Genomic DNA, 24,953 nt, shown 5'->3' with positions numbered 1-24,953 from the left:
GAACAGTGCTGTTACGTCGAATGAGACCATGGTTTCTTCCTTGTCTATGTGTATATTTCTGATGATGTCCAAGAATTCCTGTGTTGATTGTATGGAGTGTCTGGATCCGCTGATCAGTTGTTTCAGTTTCTGCTGTATTTCTTTAGCCTGTTTGTGTGATGGTGTCCCTGGTAGTGATACTATGGGTCTGAGTCGGATGTCTGGTTTGTGCACTTTAGGTAGTCCATAGAATCTGGGGGTGTTGTTGCTTTCAGGTTTCATTCTTTGTAGGTCAAACCTAATTATCTGTCCGTTTTTTGTAGGTTCCTCAGTGTGTTGTTTATCCTATTGGTGAGCTGTGGGGTAGGGTCAAATTCCCTCTTTTGGTAGGTGTTGGTATCTGCAAGTAGTTGTTGCGCTTTTTGGATGTAGTCTGCTTTGTCCAGGATGACCGTCATTCTGCCTTTTGTCTGCTGGTAGTATGATTATGTTCTTATTGTTTCTTAGTGATTTCAGTGCTTCCCTCTGCTTGGTGTTGAGATTATGTGTTTGTCTTTTCCTTGTTATCAGAGGTACGTTACTTTGTCTCACTGTTGTGTCTCTTCTGTCAGTCCATTGTTCCTGAGTGTGCATTCTCGTGCTGCTAGGAAGTCTGCTGTCTTAGCATCCCTGTGGTTGTAGTTGAGTCCCTTGGCCAGTATTGTTCTTTCCGTGTCTGTGAGCTGTCTGTGGGAGAGGTTTCTAACCCAGGTGTGTGTTGTGGTGTCCCCTCTGTTGTGGGTTAGTTTGGCCATTTTTTCTTTTAGTGCCGTTTTTTTGCGGTGTGTGGTCCTGTTCTGTCCTATGGTGACGGCCTGTTCTATGACCCGGACCTCGTAGCAAAGGTTAGAACAAACAGTCTTACCGCAAATTCAACCCAAACTCTGGGTCAGATATGTAGATGATACCTTTGTAATCATTAAAAACACAGAAATAGAGAACACGCACCGGATCATCAACGCCACATTCTCAGGAATCCGATTCACTAGAGAGGAAGAAAAGGTCAACCAACTCCCATTCCTAGACGTGATGGTACAGAGAACACCTAACGGAGAATTCACCACAAAGGTATACGGAAAGCCACACACACAGACCAAGTCCTGAACTACGAAAGCAACCACCCCAACACACACAAAAGAAGTTGCATCAAGACGCTATTCAAAAGGGCCACAACACACTGCAGCACACCAGAACTGCAAAAAGAGGAAGAAGAACACCTATACAATGTATTCACCAAAAACGGATACCCGCGCAATTTCATCAACAGATGCCTAAGGGAAAGACAGCGAAACAAGGACATGCCGCAACCCAAAGGACTAGCCACACTACCATACATCAAGAGCATTTCCGAACTGACAGCCAGACTACTGCGACCACTAGGACTCATAACAGCACACAAACCAGCAGCCGCTCTCCGACAACAACTCACCAGAACGAAGGACCCGATACCTAGCATGAGCAAAACCAATGTAGTGTACAAAATCCCATGCAAGGACTGCACAAAACACTACATAGGACAAACAGGAAGACAGCTAACAATCTGCATCCATGAACACCAACTGGCCACGAAACGACACGGCCAGCTATCCTTAGTAGCCACACACGCAGATGACAAGCAACATGAATTCGACTGGGACAACACTACTATTATAGGACAAACCAAACAGAGAACAGCCAGGGAATTCCGAGAGGCATGGCACCCATCCACAGATTCAATCAATAAGCACATCGACTTGGACCCAATATACTGACCACTGCAACGGACAGCTGGAACTGACAACCGGAAGCGGCAGATTCAAATCACTATAAATGTCGGAGGAAACATCACAGAAGCGCTTCACAGGAGGCTCCCAAGTACTGAGGATGTCACCTAGACAGGGGACGAAACGTCTGCAACACAAATTCCCAGCTCGGCAAACAGAACCACAACATCTTTGGACTGTGGGAGGAAACCAGAGCACCCGGAGGAAACCCACGCAGACACGGGGAGAATGTGCAAACTCCACACAGACAGTTGCCTGAGGCGGGAATTGAACCCGGGTCTCTGTGCCACCGTGCCGCCCTGCTGTCCTATGTTAATTCATGTCTAATTTCCTCCTATGAAATAGTTGGAATTTTTTTCTGCACATTAAAAATATTGTACAGGTAGTCCTCAACTAATATGGTTTGTATTAATGTGATTTTGCTCTAAAGTGCTCTTTACTTTAATAACCATCATTGTAGTAATGCGGTCCTTACCTGACTGCAGATGAATAAATGTGCACTAAAACTCAGCATTTCTGCACGAGTTCCTATTTGTTCAGCTTGCTTTGGCTGAGTGACATCTCTGTCTATCATAACTCTTAAGTGCTCAAGCCATGAAGGCAAAGGAATTATGGGTTAAGAAGAGCAGGAAATCAACTGTACTATGTATTAAATTAGATATGCTTTCTAGATTTGTGTGTTGTGATTGAAACATGGATATCCAGAGTGCTGTGAGTCTCACTGATTCAACTTTGTGTTCAATTCAATGTGTAATGCTGATAAAATTAGAGTGAGTAGCAAAAAAAGTAGCTTTTTAATTCTTTAGTTTAGTTATTGGACACTAAGATTTTTGTTATATTTCAAATCAACAAGAGCAGTGAAGCTGACCTTGTTACAGGTGACAAGGAGCATACAAAATTTAAGAATACCCGGATAGTCAAATGCACTGTGGTCGCTTCTTAATTTAAGAAAATGTACAGAACCTGCAATGTTGCTGTGAAATTTACTTCTTCTGACCACTTATCCCCATCCCCTCACTGGACTGGATTTAGTCTGACTCTTCCCCTTGTCAGAACTGAATCCTCCAGACCCTAACACCAACCCTCCCCAGTCTCAGCCGGACTAAAATCTAACCTAAACACTTACCTGCAGGCCTTGTGCTCTTGCACCCTGGCACACCTGCACCACCCAATCTGGCAATCTACCCACCTGACACCCTAACAACCTGGTATTCTACCACCACCCCAGCTAGAACCCTACCTAGCTGACCCACTAGTACCTGATGGCTTAGCACCCTACCGAGCCGGCACCCTACCCCTGCCACAGGTAGATAGCAAAGTGAATGGCAAAGAGGACAGAAAGGGTCTACAAAGGATTTGGTAGGTCAAGGGAGTGGGAAAAGATCTAGCAAATGGAGTACAATGTGGGAAAGTGGGAAATTGTCCATTTTGGTAGAAAGAATTTTTAAGAGCATATTATCTAAATGGTGAGATGCAGAGAGATATGGGTGTCCTAGTGCATGAATTGCAGGAAGTTAGTTTACACGTACAACAAGTAATTGGGAGAGTTAATTTATGTTATGTTTTATTGCAAGGGGAACTGAATGCAAGAGTGGGGAGGTTATGCTTCAACAAGACAGGCATTAGTGAGACTGCATCTTGAGTACTGTGTACAGGACTAGTCACTATTTGTGGAGCAATGTTAAATGCATTGGAAGCAGTTGTTAGTGCTATTGTACGTGGAGCTCAAGGGGTGCACCGAAGGATAGAGGACTCTGTACAGTACTTACAGCATTACTGGTCAGGGAGGTGGGAGTATTACCAAGAATAAATAAGTGTTCCATGTAATGGTGAAAATGGCAAAGAATTACTCTTGGTGGGAGATAGGTACATAGAGAAGACTCTGACATTTGTCTTGGCCAAGCAGAGAAAGTTATTGCTGTTCTTTCTGCATTGCTGGCCATTCCTCCATACCCTGGGGACAGTAGTAAACCAGGTGGCAACCTTGTCCACTCTGGTGGTGGCATGGCCTCCTCTACTTGGGTTCCTCAGCACCTCTAAATCCCTGTCAGAGACTTGCAGTGCCATTGCCCCTTCTCTGACATGTTCACATTCTGTCTGTCAACTAACAAGGCATCTTTAGAATGGCAGTGCTTATCCAGATTCAGAAGGGGCTTTTAAATTTGTGCAGATGCAAGGGAAATTAGTGTTTCGCAGAAATCTAGTGAGTTGTTCTGGAAATTGTGCATGGTCAGATGAGGTGGAAGTCAGACATGAGAGATGCCATAGAGGCAGAGTGGACAATTGATATTGCAAGTTTTGTAATGTTCGACGCAACTCTGGTTTCGCCAAAAAGTACGACTTAGCCCCAAATTAAAAATCAAACGTAAGTTCTCAGTGATCCACTTTTTAGATCTGTAGTCATAACTAGCTGGGGTTTTATTGAATTCATAGACTCCTCATGAAGAAGCAAAATACTGCCAATACAAGGAATCCCTTTGGCCCACAATGTTGTGTTGAGCATTAATCATCTTCTAAGATCAACTTAACCTACAACCCCTCAATTTACTGCCATCCGTGTGCTTGTCCAGCACTTGCTTTGATATGAAAGCTGAAAATGTGTTGCTGGAAAAGCGCAGCAGGTCAGGCAGCATCCAAGGAGCAGGAGAATCGACGTTTCGGGCATGAGCCCTTCTTCAGGAAACTTAGAAACTTGCTTAGATATCCCTAATGACTTTGACTCTACTACCACCACTTGCATTGCATTCCACGCACCCACCACTCTCTGCGGAAAGAACCTACTTCTGACCCTCTATCTTCCTCAAATCACCTTAGAATTATGACCCCTCATGACAGTCATTTCTGCCGCAGGGAAAAGTCTCTGGCTATCTACTGTATCTATGCCTTTCATTACCTTGTATGTCTCTATCAAATCACCTCTCTTCCTTCTTCTCTCCAGTGAAAAGACCTAGCTCACTCAACCTCTCTTCATAAGACAAGCCCTCCAATCTAAGCAGCATCCTGGTAAATCTCCTCTGCACCCTTTCTAAAGCAACTACATCCTTCCTATAATGAGGCAACCAGAACTGGACATAATATTCCAAGTGTGGTCTAACCAGAGTTTTATATAGCTGCAGCAAATCCTTGCGGCTCTTAAACTCAATCCCCCTGTTAATAAAAGCCAAAATACTACACGCCTTCTTAACAACCCTATCCACTTGAGTAGCAACTTTGAGGGATCTATGTACGTGGACCCCAAGATCCTACTGTTCCTCCACACTGACAAGACTCCTGTCTTTAATCCTGTATTCAGCATTCAAATTCAACCTTCCAGAATGAATCGCTCCACATTTATCCAGGTTGAACTCCATCTGCCACTTATCGGCCCAGCTCTGCATCCTGTCAGCGTCTTGTAGCCTGTGACAGCCCTGGACACTATCTACAACACCACCGATCTTTGTGTCATCAGCAAACTTACTAACCCCTCCTTCCACTTCTTCATCCAAGTCATTTACAAGAACTGCAAAGAGCAGAGTCCCAAGAACAGATCCCTGTGTGACACCATTGGTCGCCAACCTCCAGGCAGAATACTTTCCATCCACTACCATTTGCTGTCTTCTTTCGGCCAGACTGCCAAATTTACCTGTATCCCATACCTCCTAACTTTCTGAATAAGCCTACCTACCATGCAGAACCATATCAAATTGGGACAGTCAGCATGGCTTTGTGCGTGGGAAATCATGTCTCACGAACTTGATTAAGGCAGAGTGGTGGATCTATATGGACTTCATTAGGCATTTGACAAGATTCCCCATGGGAGACTGATTAGCAAGGTGCATGTCTCATGGAATACAGGGGGTTTTCCTTTATTGGTCACAGTATTGAGTCCAGGAGTTGGGAGGTCATGTTGCGGCTGTAAAGGCATTGGTTAGGCCAGTTTTGGAATATAACATGCAGTTTTGGTCTCATTCCTATTGCAAGAAAGGGTTCAGAAAAGATTTACAAGGATGTTGCCAGGGTTGAAGGATTTGAGCTAGAGGGAGAGGTTGAATAGGTTAGGGCTGTTTTCCCTGGAGTGGTGGAGTCCAGAATGAGAGGACATAAGTTTAGGGTGAGAGGTGAAAGATATAAAAAGATCTAAGGGACAACCTTTTCATGCAGAGAGTGGTACGTGTATGGAATGAGCTGCCAGACGAAGTGGTGGAGACTGGTACAATTGCAACATTTAAAAGGCATTTGGATGGGTATATGGTTTGGAGGGATATGGTTTGGAGGGATATGGGCTGGATGCTGGCAGGTGGGACTAGATTGGGTTGGGATATCTGGCCAGCATGGATGAGTTGGACCAAAGGGTCTGTTTCTGTGCTGTACATCTCTATGACTCTATAACTAGCCATTTGGATATAGAAATGGCTCAAAGGTGAAGACAGAGGGTGGTGGTGGAGGGTTGTTTTTCAAACTGGAGGCCTGTGACCAGTGGAGTGCCACAAGATTTGGTGCTGGGTCCACTACTTTTCTTCATTTATATAAATGATTTGGATGTGAACATAGGAGGTATAGTTAGTAAGTTTGCAGATGGTAAGATCCTCGGGCATGTTGCTGAACAAAGAGACCTTGGAGTGCAGGCTCATAGCTCTTTGAAAGTAGAGTTGCAGGAGATAGGATAGTGAAGAAGGCATTTGGTATGCTTTCTTTACTGGTCAGAAAATTGAATATAGGAGTTGGGAGGTCACGTTGCGGCTGTACAGGACATTGGTTAGGCCACTGTTGGAATATTGTATGCAATTCTGGTTTCCTTCCTATCGGAAGAATGTCGTTAAACTTGAAAGGGTTCAGAAAAGATTTACAAGGATGTTACCAGGGTTGGAGGATTTGAGCTACAGGGAGAGGTTGAATAGGCTGGGGCTGTTTTCCCTGGATCGTCGGAGGCTGAGGGGTGTCCTTTGTAGAGGTTTATAAAATCATGAGGGGCATGGATAGGGTAAGTAGACAAGGTGTTTTCCCTGGGGTGGGGGAGTCCAGAACTAGAGGGCATAGGTTTAAGGTGAGAGGGGAAAGATATAAAAGAGACCTAAGGGGCAACTTTTTACGCACAGTTTGGTGTATGTACATCTCTATCACTCTAAATGCCTTACTGAAATCCATGTACACCACACCCACTGCTCAACCTTCGTCAACTTGTCTCATCACATCCTCAAAGAACTCAGTAAGGCTTGTGAGGCATGATCTGCCCTGCACAAAGCCATGCTGATAATCTTTAATCAAACTATGTTTTTCCAAATAGTCATAAATCCGATCTCTCAGAATCCTTTTCAGTACCTTGCTCACCACAGACGTATGACTGACTGGTGTGTAATTCTGAGGGATTTCCCTATTCCCTTTCTTGAACAGAGGAACAACATTCGCCTCCCTCCAATCATCCGGTACTACTCCTGTGGAGAGTGAGGATGTAAAGATTATTACCAGAGGCGCAGCAGTCTCATTCTTCACTTCCTGTAGTAACCTTGGATATAACCGGTTTGGCCCTGGGGTCTTATCTATCTTGATGTTTCCCAGAATTTCCAGCAGATCCACTTTCTTAATATCAATCTGTTCAAGCCTATTATCCTGGTCCACAGTATTCTCACTATTAACAAGGTCCCCCTCTCTCGTAAATATTGAAGCAAAAAACTCATTTAGGGCCTCCCTTACCTCTTCAGACTCCAGGCACAAGTTCCCTCCACTATTCCTGATCGGCCCTACCCTCTCTCTGATCATCCTCTTATTCCTCACGTAAATGTAGAACGTCTTTGGGTTTTCCCTCATCCCTCCCGCCAAGGCTTTTTGCTCTCCTCAGTCCATTTCTGAGTTCTTTCCTAGCTACCGTGTAATTCTCTAAAGCTGTGCCAGATCCTTGCTTCCTCATCCTTAAGCAAGCATCTGGGGAGTTTCTTGCAGTGACAGCTTTGGTAGTTGTCTATTTTTGTGATTGCATTAATTGGCACATATGGCAATGCAGGGAATCTGTGAACGTGCATATAGGCACTAAATGAGCGAGAGGTAAAACAGCAAGCAAGAAGCAATCTTGAGATGCAACCAATCCAGTCTGCAACCCTGGGATTGGTCCCTGTATGAAAAGTGGAGCCAGTGTGTCATTTCAGTGCTAGTTGCTAGTGTGCCTTTAAAGCAAGTCTGTGCTCTTAGAGCACTCTGCAAGTGAATAGAAGTGCCTAGATGCTGGATTAGTTGGCTGATACCACATTACGATGTCTGTGGAGGAAGGGTGTGTGCAGCTAGTGTCCATTAATTGAACCCTGAACTGTAGTTTGGTGGTGGGTAATATGGAGGTTTTTTTTGGAGTAAGCAGCAAACCGAGTCTGCCAGGAATACACTCCGGTTTCCTTATTGTGTTTTCCTGACTTTAAGCTTGTTTGATGAGTTTGGTTAGATGAGAGGCTGAATATTAATGAGCTGGTTATGCGTTAACAAGACATTTAACGAGCAGCAGTTTCCATTAATTGGCATCTTACTGCTACCTAGTAAGAATCACTCTATGCTGCTTGTGAAAACATTAAGTCCATGGAGTGATTTGATCTTGACATCAAAAGAGCCTTAGTGGACCTCTTGTTGGATTCTTCCACGCATCTCACCATAGGCCAGGTTGCTCAGACCTTTTTAAGATTCTGCTCTGTTACCTTAAAATGTAAACATTGGCTGTGGAAAATGGTGAACAAAGGTGCTTCCATGGAAGCAGAGAGCTCACTGTCATTGGGTAGATTGCAATTAGCAATGCAACTTGAATATACTGATTCTATGGCTACCTATGTGAATAGTACAACAGCACGTATATTTAAAAAAAGCTTTGATTTGATAATTGAAAAGCTATTTAATTAAATTGCTCTCTTGTATGACCTGTTATAGCAACAGAGGTAGGTCATCCAGCCTGTTGAACCCACTCCACCATTCAATTAGATCATGACTGATCATTTAACGTAATGCCACTTTCCTGCTTTCTAATACTATTTTATATCATGTTCTTTTATGTCATTAGTCTCCTGAAACATATATTAATTTCTGTCTTGACTTGCTCAATTATAGAGTTTTCACTACCCTCAAGTTAGTTTTACTCAGATCCCCTTGTAATGAAGGCCAGCAGAGCATTTGTTTTCTTGGAGTTATAGAGATGTACAGCATGGAAACAGACCCTTTGGTCTGACTCGTCCATGCCGACCCAGATATCCCAACCCAATCCATGCCACCTGCCAGCACCTGGCCCATATCCATCCAAACCCTTCCTATTCATATACCCATCCAGATGCCTTTTAAATGTTGCAATTGTACTAACCTCCACCACTTCCTCTGGCAGCTCATTCCATAAACGTACCCTCTTCTGCGTGAAAAAGTTGCCACTGAGGTCTCTTTTATATCTTTCCCCTCTCACCCTAAATCTATGATCTCTAGTTCTGGACTCCCCACCCCAGGGAAGAGACTTTGTCTATTTATCCTATCCATGCCCCTCATAATTTTATAAACCTCTATAAAGTCCCTCCTCAGCTTCCGATGATCCAGGGAAAACAGCCCCAGCCTATTCAACCTCCCCCTGTAGCTCAAATCCTCCAACCCTGGCAACATCCATGTAAATCTTTTCTGAACTCTTTCAAGTTTTACAACATCTTTCTGATAGGAAGAAGACCAGAACTGCACTCAATATTCCAAAGGTGGCCTAACCAATGTCCTGTACAGCTGCAACATGACCTCCCAACTCCTGTACTCAATACTCTGACCAATAAAGGAAAGCATACCAAACGCCGCCTTCACTATCCTATCTACCTGCGACTCCACTTTCAAGGAGCTATGAACCTGCACCCCAAGGTCTCTTTGTTCAGCCACACTCCCTAGGACCTTACCATCAAGTGTACAAGTCCTGCTAAGATTTGCTTTCCCAAAATGCAGCACCTCTCATTTATCTAAATTAAACTCCTTATTTGCTTGCTGCACTGCAATGCTTTTCGTTACTCATGCACAAGGACCTGGTAATTTTGGATATGACCACTTCCCAATCTCTCTCCATTTAAGAAATATTGTGACTTCCTGTTTTTCTTACCAAAGTGGAAAACCTCTCACTTGCTTGTATTCCTTCTCCTAGATTCCACTTTACTTTCTTGGTCTGTCCAAATCCTCTTAAAGCTTCCATGCATCTTCCTCACATGTTACATTCCCACCTAGTCATTGGCAAATTTGGGAAGATTCCAATTGGTTTGCCATTCAAATCATTGCTGTAGTTTGTGAATAGCTGTGGCCCCATCCTGATGGTACCATGGTAACCATCTGCCAATTTGAGAATGATTGCTTAACTCTATTTTATATATTAATTAATTCCCAGTGCATTATTGGTATCTTACTCCTCATCTCACACACTCTAATTTTGTCTGTTAGTCTTCCATGTGGAATCTTATCAAAAGCCTTCCAAAAATCCAAAACTATTGGTTTTTCTTATCTGTTACACGCAATACCCACAAAAAACTCTAGACTTCCCTTTGATGAACCCAGTTTGACTCTGCCCAATTTTATCATTCTTTTCTAAATGTTGTTACAACCAAATTTGGAATGGTGGTTTGGCGCTCATTTTAATTCCCTTTCTGTCAGTTGCAACAAATATTTTTATTTCTTTATAGAATGCAGCTATCACACTTAATTTTGACTGGTGTGATGTTTTAATTGAAGAAACCAGTTCAAGGCTTTATTGAATGAAAGAGAGACATTTTATTACCTACTAACCAGAAATGAAAGAAATACATCAAGCACATGACACGCAAACAGACTCCTGAGTTTCAGCAGTTCTATTGCTTTGTATTTCTAAGCAATGTTCTGTGGCATCTTCCATCAAGACATATGCAAAGTGATGGCTTAGCTTCTCCTCCATTTCTCTGTTTTCAACTATAAATTCTTCTGTCTCCACCTATAATGGGCTCACATTTGTTCTTATCTAATCTTTTCCTTTTCGCAAATTGAAAACCTATTACAGTCTTAGTAAGTTTCTCACTAGCTTGTGTTCAAATTCTATTTTCTCTGCCATTGTAAGCTTTTTGGCTATCCTTTGTTGGGTTCTAAATTTTTCTCAATCCTCAGGCCACCATTTTCTTTTGTTGCCGAGCTTATAAACTTTGATATAATGTAGTTTTAAATGCATTTAATTTCTCACAGTTCATTCACCTTGTGGTTTGTGTGTTTGTGCATTAGAGGAATGTGTATCTCTTTCATACCATGCATTATTTATTTAAACATGAGTTATTGTCTGTCTAATATCAAAGCTTTTAGTGTATTTTCCAATCCACCATAGCCAACTTGCTCCTCGTACCTTCATAATTTCCCTTGTTATGAATTAAGGCCAATGAACCCAGGGTGTGGATAGGTATGTGGGACTGGGATATTATGGCCACTAACAGAGAAATGGCTAAGGGAGGTAGCTTAATGTGCCAGGATACAGGTCCTTTAGGCAGGACAGAGGTGGTGGAAAGAGGGGGTGGGTTTGCATTTTTGAGTAAGGGGAGTATCCAGCAGAAATCACAGGTAAAATAGCAGAAGGATCATCCAGTGAGGCTTTGTAAGTGGAGCTAAGAAATAAGAAGAGGATGGTGAAATTATTGGGGTTGTACTATAGACCCCCAAATAGTCAATGGGAATTAGACGAACAAATATGCAGGGAGACTGGGGAGACTTGCAGGAGCAATAGGGTTATATAGATGGGGATTTTCCTAACAGAGACTGAAACTGCCATAGCGTTAAAGGCTTAGATGGGTTGGAATTTGTTATGTGTGTTCAGGAAAGTTTCTTCAAGCAGTATATAGAGGGTCCTAAATGGGAAGGTGAAAAACTCTACCTACTCTTGGGAAATAGGGCAGGACAGGTGATGGAGGTGACAGTGGGGGAGCACTTTGGGACCAGTGACCATAGTTCTGTTAATTTTAAAATAGTTATGGAGAGGGACAAAACTGCTCCACAGGTTTGAGTTCTAAATTGGGGCAAGGCAATCTTTGATAGAATTAGGTAGGATCTTGCGGGGGTTGATTGGAGTAGTTTGTTTGCAGACATAGGGACCTCTGGCAAGTGGGAGGCCTTTAGCAGTGAGATAGCTGGAGTCAAGATCTATATATTCCACTGAGGGTGAAGGGCAAGGTTGGCAGGAATAGGAACAGTGGCTGGCAAGACATATTAATGCTTTGACCAGAAAAAAGGAGGATCATAGAAATGTATATGATCATGATAGGCGTAGATAGGGTGAATGCACTCAGTCTTTTTCCCGCGGTTGGGGAATCAAGGATGAGAGGGCATCAGTTTCAGGTTAGGGGGAAAAGAATAAGTGGGAACCTGAGGGGCAACATTTTTATACAGGGTGGTACCAATATGGAATGAACTACCAGCGGAAGTTGTTGAAGCGGGTACATTAATTACATTTAAAAGGCATTTGGATAAATACATGGATAGAAAGAGTTCAGAAGGATATGAACCAAGTGCAGGAAAGTTGGGTTAGTGTCGATGGACATTTTGGTCGGCATGGACCAGTTAGTGTTGAAGGGCCTGTCTTCATGTTGTAGGACTCTGATTCAATGACTCTTGTTTCAGAATGAACTATATTGCATTTGAGCATCATGTGAAATCATATGATGGTCACCATTCCCTGAGGCTTCTTTGATATTCCCCTTTGATATTTACAAATTCTGTCTTTCTCTGCTTGAAGTTCTCTCTGTCTGTGGTTATGTTTCATAAGATTGTTTACACTTAATAGTTGCATTGGAAGAGTTATATTAAGGATAATATCAACTTGGAATTACAATACTGACATGTGCATCATATGAATTCAGTGTTCATAGTCTGTTTGTGTAGAGTCATCAGCAATTACTTTTTTCTAGTATGGAAAAATAAAATTCAACCAGAAGCAGTTTCATGATATTTTCACATTAATGTGGTACAATTCTTTGCAATGACCAATATTTATTTTGCATAAATATTAACCAATACATGTCACTTCTTGTTACAGAGCACAACTCCAGCATTAAAATCATTTCCACTAATTGGTCAGTTATTGGGCAGACTGTGTTGGAATCCATTTGTTGTAGCAGATGGTAAGTTTATAAAGATCTTCAGGCAAAATTGTTTTTCTTCAGAAGCTATTTATGAACTAGAAGCTTGAAAGTCAGAAGGAAACTGATTATTTCAAAGAATTAGCATTGTTTACAATATAACACTTTAATCACAGCAGTTTTATTGTCTTTAAACTCTTGCAATTAATTAAATATAAATCACATTTTTCAAATACTGAATATTGTAATTAGTCATTTGTAAAATGTGTTTGCTTGGAGAGGTGATGACTAGCTCACTGCTAGTATGCTGCTTCAAGTGGAGTCAAGTATTTTCACATACTAATATCAGCTTTATTAAGTTCTCTGTGCTTGATTCACTGTAAGAACATTTCCTGTAATTCTGCAAAGATGAATTGTGGAAGAAGGCTGCTTGCGTTTGGTCAGAAAAATCAATTAAAGATACTTTGAACTAGAATATGTTAGTTACGTGTAGCTAACAACAGTTTTGTCCATTCACCTGACTCAAACGATGTTCGTTTTTCTCTCTACAGATGTTGCCAGACCTGCTGTGTTTCTCCAGCATTTGTTTTTGAACAAACTTCATAATGTTATTAGCCCTAATATGTATTATTGTTGACTGATTACATTTTTGTTATTACACATCCTTAAATCCATAGGCACAACCTTGATGAAATCCCTTGTTAAGGGCAGACTCACTACAGGCCTTAACAGCGTTCTTTGGTATCATTTTGCAAATCTCACATCTAATACGTATCTCTTCTACAGACTTCTAGTATTCCTCATCCATTATTCCTGCCTCCTTTGCTAAACTTTGTCATCTTTTGGAAGTTGAAACTACCCATGTAGTTTTAATGCAATTCTAAATTTCTGTCTCTGAGGCTAGTAACACTTTTATTTCTTTAGTGGATTGGTTATGTTCAAAATAAAGGGTAATCATCTGGGAATCCTTAAAATTCTGGAAAAGTCCCACAGATTTGGAAAACTGCTAATGTAATGCCTTTATGTAAAAAGGGAAGGAAACAAAACACAGATAACTATAGGCCAGTTAGATTAACATATGTTATTGAGAAAATGTTCTGTTCTATTATATGACACATCAATTTTTATAAATGCACCATAGAAAGCATCCTATCCACATGCATCACAGCTTGTTGTGGTAACTGTTCTGACCTAGACTGCAAGAACAGACAGAGAGCTGTGGAGAGCCCAGTTCAACCAGCCTTCCTTCCATTGACTCCATCTATACTTACCGCTGCCTCAGGAAAGCAGTCAACATAATCAAAGACCCCTCCTACCCCTGTTATACTCTTCTTCACCCTCTTCCATTGGCCAGAAAAATAGAAAAGTTTTAAAACAGGTAGTAGCAGATTTACAAACAGCTTCTTTCCTGCTGTTATCAGACTTATGAATGACCTTCTCATATATTACACTTGATCTTTCTCTGTTGCTGTAACACATTCTGTGTTCTATTCTATTATCCTGATGTACTTATGTAAGTTTGTGATTTGTCTGTTTAGCATGCAAAACAGTCCTTTTCACTGTATCACTGTTTATGTATCAATAATAAATCAAATCAAATAGATTAATGGTGTGCCACAGGGGTCAGTGCTGGGGCTGCAATTATTTACAACATATATTAATAACTTGGATAAGGAAAGTGAATGTATTATAGCCCAATTGTGGACGCATAAAAATGGGTGCAAAAGCAGACGGTGAGGATGACGCACAGTCCATTAAGTGAATGGACAAAACTTGGCAAATGAAATATAATAAATGAGAGGGTATCACATTTTTCAGGAAGAATAGAGCATCTGAATATTATTTAAATAGAGAAAGACTGCAGAATGCTCCAGAACAGAGGAATTTGGGAGTCCTCTTCCATGAATCACAAAAAGACCATAAGATATAGGAGGAGAAAGTGAAGACTTCTTGATGTAGGGTTTATGTCCGAAACGTCAATTCTCTTGCTCCTCGGGTGCTGTCTGACCTGCTGTGCTTTTCTAGCAACACACGCTCAACATAAGATATAGTTGCAGAATTAGGCCATTCAGACAATTGAGTCTGATCACCCATTCAATTATGGCTGATATGTTTCTCAGCCTCATTCTCCTGCCTTCTCCCTGTAACCTTTGATTCTCTTTCTAATCAAAAACCTATTTATCTCTGTCGTATGATTCGGCCTCCATTACCTTCCGTAGCAATGAGTCCCACAGAGTCACCATTAATATCTGGTTGAAAACATCTCGTCTCAGTTCTAAAGGATCGTCTCTTTACCCTGATGCTGAGCTCCTGGGTCCTAGTCTCTCTCATGAGTGGAAACATCATCTGCATGCCAATTCTATCCATGTCTCTCAGTATTCTGCAAGTTTCAATCAGATCCTTCCCCTCATCCTTCTAAACTCCATCAATTACAGACAGTTCTCAACCACTCCTTGTATCACAAGCCCTTCCAGGGATAATTTTCGTAAGCCTCCTCTGTACTCCCTTCAACGGCAACTTATCTTTCCAAAACTTCTCGCAATATTCCAAATTCGTGTTGACCAGAGCCTTATGCAGCCTGAGCAGTACTTCCCTGCTCTTGTTGTTTTCTAGCCTCTTGAAATGAATGCCAGCATTGCATTTGCTTTCCTAACCACCAACTGAACCTGTATGTTAACCTTAAAAGAACCTTAACTATGACTCCTTAGTCCCCTTGTGCTTCAGATTTCCGAAGCCTTTCACCATTTAGAAAATTGTTTACACCTCTATTCTTCCTACCAAAATGTATAAGGTCACACTTACCTCACATTGTATTCCATCTGCCACTTATTTGTCCACTCAGCTAATATGTCCAAGTTCTTTTGCACCCTCCCTGTTTCCTCAATACTCTCCGTCTCTACACCAATCTTTGCATCGTCTGCAAACTTAGCAAATATGCCCTCAGTTCCTTAGTCCAGATTGTTAATGTATAACATGAATAGTTGTAGTCCCAACACTGACCCCTGTGTAACTCCACTCGTCACTGGCTTCCATCCTGAAAAAGGCCCCTTTAAAGTTAGTTTTTGTCTTCTGCCAGTCAGCCAATCCTCCATCCATTCTAGTATCTTGATCCTCACCATGGACTGTTTCTTATTTAGCTGCCTTCTATGTCGCACCTTGTCGAAGGCCTTCTGGAAATCCAAATAGATCATGTCCACTGGTTCTCCTTTGTCTAATTTGCTTGTTACCTCCTCAAAGAATTCTAAGAGATTTGTCAGGCATGACTTCCCCTTGACGAAGCTGTGCTAACTCCACTCTATTTTACCATGCACTTCCAAGTACTCTGCAATCTCAAATCTTACCGATGACCGAGGTCAGGCTAACCAGTCTATAGTTTCCTGCCTTTTATCTCCCTCCTTTCTTAAATAGGGGTCTTGCATTAGCTGCATTGCAATCCTCTAGGACCCTCTCTGACTCCAGTGACTCCTGAAAGATCAGCATCAATGCCTCTACAATTTCCCTGACTATCTCCTTCAGAATACAGAGGTGCAGTCCATTTGGTCTGGGTGGTTTAATCAGCGTCAGATATTTCAACTTCACCAGCACCACCTTCTTAGTGATGGCCGCTAACACACCTCTCCCCTCTACTCTCTTGAAGTTCTGGTATGCTGTGGTGTCTTCCTCTATGAAAACTTCTTCAGTTCTTCTGCCATTTCTTTGTTCCCCATTACTACTACTTCATCCTCATTTTCTAGTGGCCCAATGTCCATTCTTGCCTCTCCCTTACTTTTTGAATATCTACAAAAACTCTTCCAGGCTTCTATGATATTGCTAGCTAGCTCACTCTCATATTTCATCTTCTTCCACTTTGTTCTTTTTTTAAATGTCCTCTGTTGGCTTCTAAAGGCTTCACAATAATCTTCACCATGCTTGTGTACTTTTTCATTTGCTTTTATGCTGTCCCTGAATTACCTTGTCAGCCATGTTATCTCTCCTTTATATTATTCTTCTTTGGGATGAATTTCTGCTGTGCCTCTTGAATTACCCCCAGAACCTCCTGCCTTTGCTGCTTGACTGTCTTCCATGCAAGGCTTCCCTGGCCAGCTCTTCCCTTGTGTCTTTGTTGTTACAATTACTCAATTGTAATTCTGTTAGAACTGATTCAGCATTTCTCTCCAACTGTGGGAGGAATTGTATGATATTAGGATCACTGCCTCCTAGATGCCCCTTCACCTTAAGCTCCTTAAACAAGCCTCATTATACATCACTAAATCCAGTATTGCTTGTTCTCTAGTGGGCCGTGTGACTAGCTGCTCCAAAAAAAACCATGTCGTAGACATTCGACAAATTCCTTTTCTTGAGATCCGCTACCGACCTCATTTTCTCAGTCTATCTACAAGTTGAAGTCGCCCATGACTATTGTAATACCACCTTTCTATCTCCTAACTTGTTTTCTTCCCCATATCCTGAAAACCACTAGGAGGGCTGTACATAACTCCCATCATGGTCTTTCTCCCATTGCAGTTCCTCAACTCTAGCAACATAGATTCTATGCTTTCCGACTCTGTCACTTCTTGCTATCAATGTAATTTCATTTCTTATTAATGAGGCAACTCCACACCCTTTACTCATCTACCTATCCCCTCAACAAGACATGTATTCTTGGATATTTATTTCCCAGCCCTCATGCCCTTGCAGCCATACCTCTATGATACCCATGACATCATAACAAGCAATGTGCACTAGAAGCTCATTTACCTTGTTTTTATGGACTTTGTGCATTTAAGTACAAGACCTTCAGTCCTGCGTTGACAGCACCCTCCCCACCCCCCTCCCTTATCATAGTTGTTCCCTTATCTGCTGTGCCTGGAGATAGATTCCTGACCCTTTCCATATTCTCTGTACAATTATTTGTTCTTGAAACTTTAAACTCTGGTGAGTCCTCCCCCATTTTAAATCCTTCCATAGTTTTCTATGCAGCTGAACCTCCCTCCACCCCACTATTTAGTTTAAAGCCCTATGCACAGCCTTAATTATGTGATTGACAAGGATTCTGGTCCCAACATGAATTTGGTGGAGCCAGTTCCTTTGGAACAGCTCCCTCCTTCCCCAGACTGGTGCCAATGTCCCATTAATTTTAATCTGCTTCTTCCACACCAGTTTTGGAGCCATGCATTTATCTCTTTTACCTTGTTGACCTTGTGGCAAGTTGCTCATGCTCAGGTATTAATCTAGAGATGATTACCTTTTTGGTTATGCCTTTTAAATTTAGCCCTAGCTGTTTACATTCCTTCAGCAGAATCTTTTTCTTCATTCTACCAATATAGTTGTTTTTTTTAGATTAGATTACTTAGAGTGTGGAAACAGGCCCTTCGGCCCAACAAGTCCACACCGACCCGCCAAAGCGTAACCCACCCAGATCCATTCTCCTACATTTACCCCTTCACCTAACACTATGGGCAATTTAACTTGGACAATTCACCTAACCTGCACATTTTTGGACTGTGGGAGGAAACTGGACCACCTGGAGGAAACCCACGCAGACACGGGGAGAATGTGCAAACTCCATACAGAGAGTCGCCGGAGGCGGGAATTGAACCCGGGTCTCTGGCGCTGTGAGGCAGCAGTGCTAACCACTGTGCCACCGTGCCGCCCACAACTTTGGTATCTTTGTGGACCACAACAACTGGATCTTTCTCCTCCCACTTGAAATTCCTCTGCAGCCCACATGAGAAATCCTGAATCTGGGCACGAGACAGGCAACGCAGCCTTCAGGACTCTCACTCCTGGTCACAGAGAACAGTGTCTATTCCCCTAATTATACTATCCCCCAATTGGCCATTACATTTCTCTTTTCTTTCCCCACTCTTGAATGGCTCCCTGTACCATTGTGCTACGGTCAGTTTGCTCATCCTACCTGCACCCCTCAACTCTCGTCCACACAGGGAGCAAGAATAATCTTAGATAAGTTCAAGGGCTGAGGCTCCTTCACAACCACCTCCTGAATCCCTCTACCTGCCTCGCACATAGTGGCACCCTTCTGTTCCTGACCACTGACTGAATTGGAGGTATTTATTAAGAGGTGTGACTGCCTCCTGAATCACTGAGTCCAGTGTAACTCTCCCCCTCCCTGATTTGTCGCAGTGTTCAAAGCTCAGACTGCAGCTCATCAGCTCTGAGCTAGAGTTCCTCAAGCAACCAACACTTGCAACAAATGTGGTCACTATGAAACATAATGGGGTCCACCAGCTCCCACTTAATGCAGTTACAGCGCAATGCCTGGTTCGGCATGTTTATTTTAATGATTTAGTTCTTAATTTGATTATAAAAATTTCGGACAGGTCTTTTAGTTTGTAGCACGCACGATTTCCCTTATTTACCTTCTGAAAGAACCTATAATGAATGGTCAAATTAACAGTTATCACCAAGGAACTTAACCTGTGATGTTACTCCTATGCTGGGTCTTTGCTTTTGGACTTCTGTTATCCTGTTAAAAATTCTTACAAATTTTTGAGCCAGAAGAAGAAAGCAAACAAAAAGCACTTTGTTTCCCATTGCACCAAATTGTCACATTACCACCAAATTCCCTGAACTATATTGGTTGGCATAGTAGCTCCATGGTTAGCACTGCAGACTCAGTGCTAGAGACCAGGCTTCGATTCCAGCCTCAGGTGGTTTGTCTGTGTGGAGATTGCATGTTTTCCCTGTGTCCATATGGGTTTCTGCTGGGTGCCCTGGTTTCCTCCCACAGTCCAAACATGTGCAGGTTTGATGGATTGGCCATACAAAATTGTCCAATAGTACAGGCTAAGTGGTTTGGCCACATTAAATGTGCAGTTATGGGACATTTTGGAGTGTTGTTGCAGTTGAGCCAAATGGCCTCCTCCTGAACTGTAGGGCTGATTCTATGATTCTTCTATAACACTTAGGCTGTGTCTCACTTTGGATGAGATGTCTCCTTCCTGACTTTGCTAAGCTAACTGGTGTTGCATTCAAGTTCAGTGGGTAATAGGGAAGGCGATGGAATGCTGGCCTTTATTTTGAAGTCTATAAAAGTAGGGATCTTTTGCTAAAACTATACAGAGACTGGTCTGACCACGGTTGAAATACCATGAACAGTTTTGGGTTTTTTATCTGTATAAAGATCCACTAGCATTGGACAAAGTTAAAAACCACACAACATCAGGTCACAGTCCAACACGTTTATTTGGAAGAACTACATTTCGAATCTGTAGAATCTGCTCCATAACCACCTGAAGAAGAAGCAGCGCTTCGAAAGCTAGTGATTCCAAATAAACCTGTTGGACTACAAACTGGTGTTGTGATTTTTAACTTTGTCCACCCCAGTCCAACACCAGCACCTCCAAATAATGATTAGCATTGGAGACAGTCCAGAGAAGATTTACTTCAAGAGCACCAGCTATGGAGGGACTGTCTAATGAGGAGAGGTTGAGTAGGTTGGGCCTCTACTCATCAAATATGAAAAATAATCTTATTGAACTATATAATGTTGTTGGTGGACTTAACAGGGTACGTGAACAAGGATTGTTTCCCCTTATGGAAGAATCTGAGATCAGAGGGCATAATTCCCAATATGGGATTGCCTTTCTAAGACTTGAGATCTCTCAGGGACTGGGATTTTGTGGAATTCTTCACTGCAGAGAGCTGCTGAGTTTGTGCCATGAAATATATGCAAGGCTAAGACAGACTTTTTTTTTCAGCAAGGGAATTGAGGGTTTTGAAGAAAAGTAGGAAACTGGAATTGAGGATTATCAGATCAGCCATGATCTTATTGAATGGCGGAGCAGACTCGATGGGCTGAATTGCTGACTTCTGTTCCTGTGTCGGTCACTGAATACAGTGGCATCCTGATTCTGTAAATTGCAACTCTACAGAATTTCTAAATGCAGTAGCTTTGTCATTTTGCATATCCATTTTCATTTGCACTTTCTGTATTTCTGACTTACTGAATAACAGTGATGTTTTAGCGAATCCTATATCCACACTAACAAGCTGACTTTTGGCTATTTTACAAAGAATGACCGCTCTTCTTGAAGATTTTAGTTTGTGCTACCATCACCAAACCTGAAATTTTTTAGCTTTGTACCGATTCCTATTACTTTGAATCTGCGCAACATTTTAGTTAGTCTATTTCACACTTCAGCTGCATAATATTGCACAACTGAAAGATTCTGCCATCAACACATCCAACACGCTGGCCTGAAACTAATTGTAATCAATACAATGCCTTCTTTTCTATTCATATTTCCACCTTCTTCCTCTAAATCTTCTATTTCATGTTTAGTTCAGAAAAGGTCATAATACCTTTTTGTGCAGTTCATGGCATAATGATAGTTTGAATTATACTTAAGACATCAACTCACCACTTCCTAAGAATTTCAGTATTAAATTCTCTTCGTTTATCAATTATCAAAAGCATTTCTGTCCTCATTTCTCCTAGTAGAAATTCTTCTCTCAAACTCTTACCTGAGACCTGTACCCAGATGGTTTCCTTGTTAAGATTGTGTATTCCATCTGCTATCAAGGCTGATAATTCTATTTGTGCCTCAAGCACTGCTGGAAAGGATTGCTCTCTCCATGGACTTTTTTCAGTGCTTTCAATATGTGAACTTATTTGATTCCAATCATAACTAGAAATCTGTTAAAACTTGTTTCCTTAGCAAGGTCTAACAACATGAATGCCTGCGCAGATGGGGGAAAATTTCAAATGCAATTTCTTCAGTCTTGTATACACTTTACTGAATTATATTATGTTCTGTTCTATGGTACTATCTTCTATAGCTAAGGTTTAGTTCTAATCTTTAAAATATGTAGGGAGGTGCCCCCAGTTGCAGCTCCATGTGTGTAGGAATGGCTTCTTTTGGAGTTCCTCCTTACAGAGCCCACTTGGCCTCCTTAATTGGATGATGAGTGCACTCACTGGTTACTAATGGATATACAAGGCCAGAATTAATATTGGGTGACTGCAACTAACACACGACACTGTTGGGACCAGTATTTGACCACAATATCCAGGACCCAATTCAAAACACAAAATCTTGCCCTATATTTTGAAGCAACATTCCTAAAGTTGAAGTCAGACTAATTGTTATGTAATTCTGAGATTTTTGACTCCCATGGAACCCCTACAGTGTGTAAGCTGGCATTCAGCCCATTAAGTCTGCATCGACCTCCAAAGAGCATCCCAATCTTGGAGTCCTGCATTTCCCATTGCCAATCCACCTAACCTGTACATCTTTGGACTATGGGAGGAAACCGGAACACCAGGAGAAAACCTATGCAGGCCTGGGGAGAATATGCAAACTCCACGCTGTTGCATGAGGTTGGAATTGAACCTAGGTTCCTGGTGCTGTGAGGCAGCAGTGCTAACCACTGAGCCATCGTGCCACCCTATTCTTCTTAAATAGAGACAGCTAGAATATCCAGCATTACCCAGAACATGAAAAACAGCTTAAACGTCAATGAGCTGATAAACACATGATTAGACAGTTTGCATATCACAGTCCCTTTTCTTTTGCCAGATTATCAATGGTATATTGTTAATTTTTGTTAGTCATAAACTTGGTGTCCAAGATCTGTTTTTTGTCAAGTCTCGTTAGAAACAATTAAGCAATTTTGAAGGTCACTGTGGTATGACTCCAGTAATAATGAGGCTGATTTGGTTTGGCTTTCTATTTGTGTTGTAAAAATACATTCCTCAGTCATATCCAAAACTTCTCCCCTTGCTATGGCATCCCACCATTCAAGCACAGGATATGACATATAGGCCCTTTTTCCTGCTCTCTTCTCACTGTCCAATGCCATACATACTTCCTTCCAGGTGAAACAGTGATTTATCTGGACAACTTTTACTTCAGAATATTGCTTCTCCTCATGTGGTCACCTCAATACTGTGTAAACAAGATCAATAATAAATTAACATTTGCGAATGTAGATTTTAAAGTGGAGCACAGATAGATCTATGGTTTCAGTTCTGTGAAGGCACACAATTTTTTAAAATAAAGTGGTCAGAAAGACGTTTGAAAGAGTGAATTAAATACATAAATCCCTGAAGGTGTCAGTATAGATAGGGTGGTGAAGAAGCCTGGTGGGGGTGGGGTTTAGACCATAGGAGCAAGAAAGTCTTGTTACAACTTTATAAAACATTGGTTAGGCTACAGACAGAATACTGTGTGCTGTTCTGATCATCATACTATTGCAAAGATGTGATTGTCCTGGAAAGGATGCAGAGGAGATTCATTAGGATGATTCCTGGAATGAAAAGTGTCAGTTGTGAGGATGGACTGTATTGGCTGAGCTTGTTTTCCTTGGAACAGAGACAGGGGGTCTGTGAATGAATTACACAAATTTATGTGAGGTATAGACTGAGTAGATTGTGAGAATCTTTCCCCATGGCAGACATATCTAAGACCAAAGGGCATAAGTTTAAGGTGAAGAATTAATGGTTTAGAAGAAATCTGAGAAAAAAAACTTTTCCATCCAGAGAATTAGAAATATGGAACATGCTGCCTGAGAGGATAATGGAGACAAGTACTCTAGCAACATTTTAAAAAGCATCTGAATGAGTACTTAACATGTCAGAGCATAGGCTATGGACCAATTGCAAGTAAATAGAACTTAGTGTAGTTTGGTGTTGGTTGGTTGACAGAGACCTGGTGGATTCTGGATTAGTGGTGCTAGAAGAGCACAGCAGTTCAGGCAGCATCCAAGGAGCAGCGAAATCGATGTTTCGGGCAAAAGCCCTTCATCAGGAATAAAGTCTTTATTCCTGATGAAGGGCTTTTGCCCGAAACGTCGATTTCGCTGCTCCTTGGATGCTGCCTGAACTGCTGTGCTCTTCCAGCACCACTAATCCAGAATCTGGTTTCCAGCATCTGCAGTCATTGTTTTTACCTTAGAGACCTGGTGGGCCAAAGGGCCTGTTTCTATGCTGTATGGCTCAATGATATCATTTCCAAGAAGGCATATGGCTGAAATTATATGTATAGCAAGATGCTTGTGACATAAATTGATGAAGTATTTACAAAGTTGCACCTTTGTGGTGTACAGGGAAAACAAACCAGCAACCACCAGTGGGTTTCCATTCAAAGTTGGGTTTCAGATCAGAAGAGTCTGGACTTCAGAGGCAGGTTATTTTTCAGAATCTCCAGATTGTTGTGAGAGTTTGTAGAAGGTTCTAAGCTGTCAGTACTGAATAGATGTTTAGACTATCAGAACCAGAAATAAATTTCTAGGCCATCAGAACTGGAAGGGAAGTCAGGTCATCACAACAGAAAAGAGGCAGTTAAGTAAGAAATGAAAGAGCTAAAATAAGAGTGACATCACTGGGATTGAGTTTCTCTAAAGGATATAACAGGGAACAAGGTTGAATCTTTCTTTTGTGAAAATAAAATGAGGCGGAGAAACTCTATAGGTTTTTAAAGTTGTAGATGGAGTGGGATGGGAGTGAATGAAGCAGTCAGAGTAAAATACAAAGATACTGCTGGGCAATGAGAATGGTGGGCAAGGAGGGATAGAAATATAAAATGTGTCTAAATGTTAGCTGTGAAAGGAGAAAATGGATTTGCTTGCTGACAGCAAAGTCAATAAAACCCAAATAAATCAAGAAACAGTGTGGGGAGGGGGGGAGTGTGATGTAAGAAAAATGATGTGAAGTTGTGGAACTCAATTCAATATTGAGCCGAAGAAGCTGTCAAGTGCCTAAGCAGAAAATGAGGTGGGCGACTTCCAGCTTGCATTGAGCTTTGGTCCAGGTAGCAGGTCCAGGACAAATGTTAAGTCTGAGAACAAGGTGATTTACTGAAATGACTAGCAACTGAAGGTCAGGGTCATTCTTACAAGCACAGTGGAAATGATCTTCAAAGCGATCACAGAGACTGTATTTGATCTCGCCAGTGTAGGGGAGAATGCAGACTGTTATGTTCTCCATTGTTCTTACATTCTCTCTCTCCCTCTCTCTCTCCCCCTCTCTCTCCCCCCTCTCTCCCCCTCTCTCTCCCCCTCCAATCTCCCTCCCCCTCCCCCTCTCCCTCTCTTTCTTTTTGTCTCTTTCCCTTTACCTTACTTCTGCAAGAGCTGTGTCTTGTTTATTTTGACCTTAGTAGTGACAACCCTTTCACATCTTAACTTACAT

The 24,953-nt window shown here is 41.8% G+C and overlaps 1 protein-coding gene across 1 annotated transcript in view; it reads left to right on the top strand.

Moving 5' to 3' along the window:
- The window catches only part of fancc (FA complementation group C), a 119,495-nt gene that overhangs the window by 14,302 nt on the left and 80,240 nt on the right, over window positions 1-24,953 (top strand). The window contains exon 3 of the mRNA XM_043705344.1: window positions 12,778-12,862. Within this exon, the coding sequence (XP_043561279.1) occupies window positions 12,778-12,862 (85 nt within the window). The remainder of the gene's footprint in view (window positions 1-12,777; window positions 12,863-24,953) is intronic.

Source organism: Chiloscyllium plagiosum, chromosome 2, assembly GCF_004010195.1.
Source record: "Chiloscyllium plagiosum isolate BGI_BamShark_2017 chromosome 2, ASM401019v2, whole genome shotgun sequence".
Classification (NCBI taxonomy): Eukaryota; Metazoa; Chordata; class Chondrichthyes; order Orectolobiformes; family Hemiscylliidae; genus Chiloscyllium; species Chiloscyllium plagiosum.
Note: the sequence above shows the minus strand (reverse complement) of the source record. Positions and strands in the feature narration are given on the sequence as shown.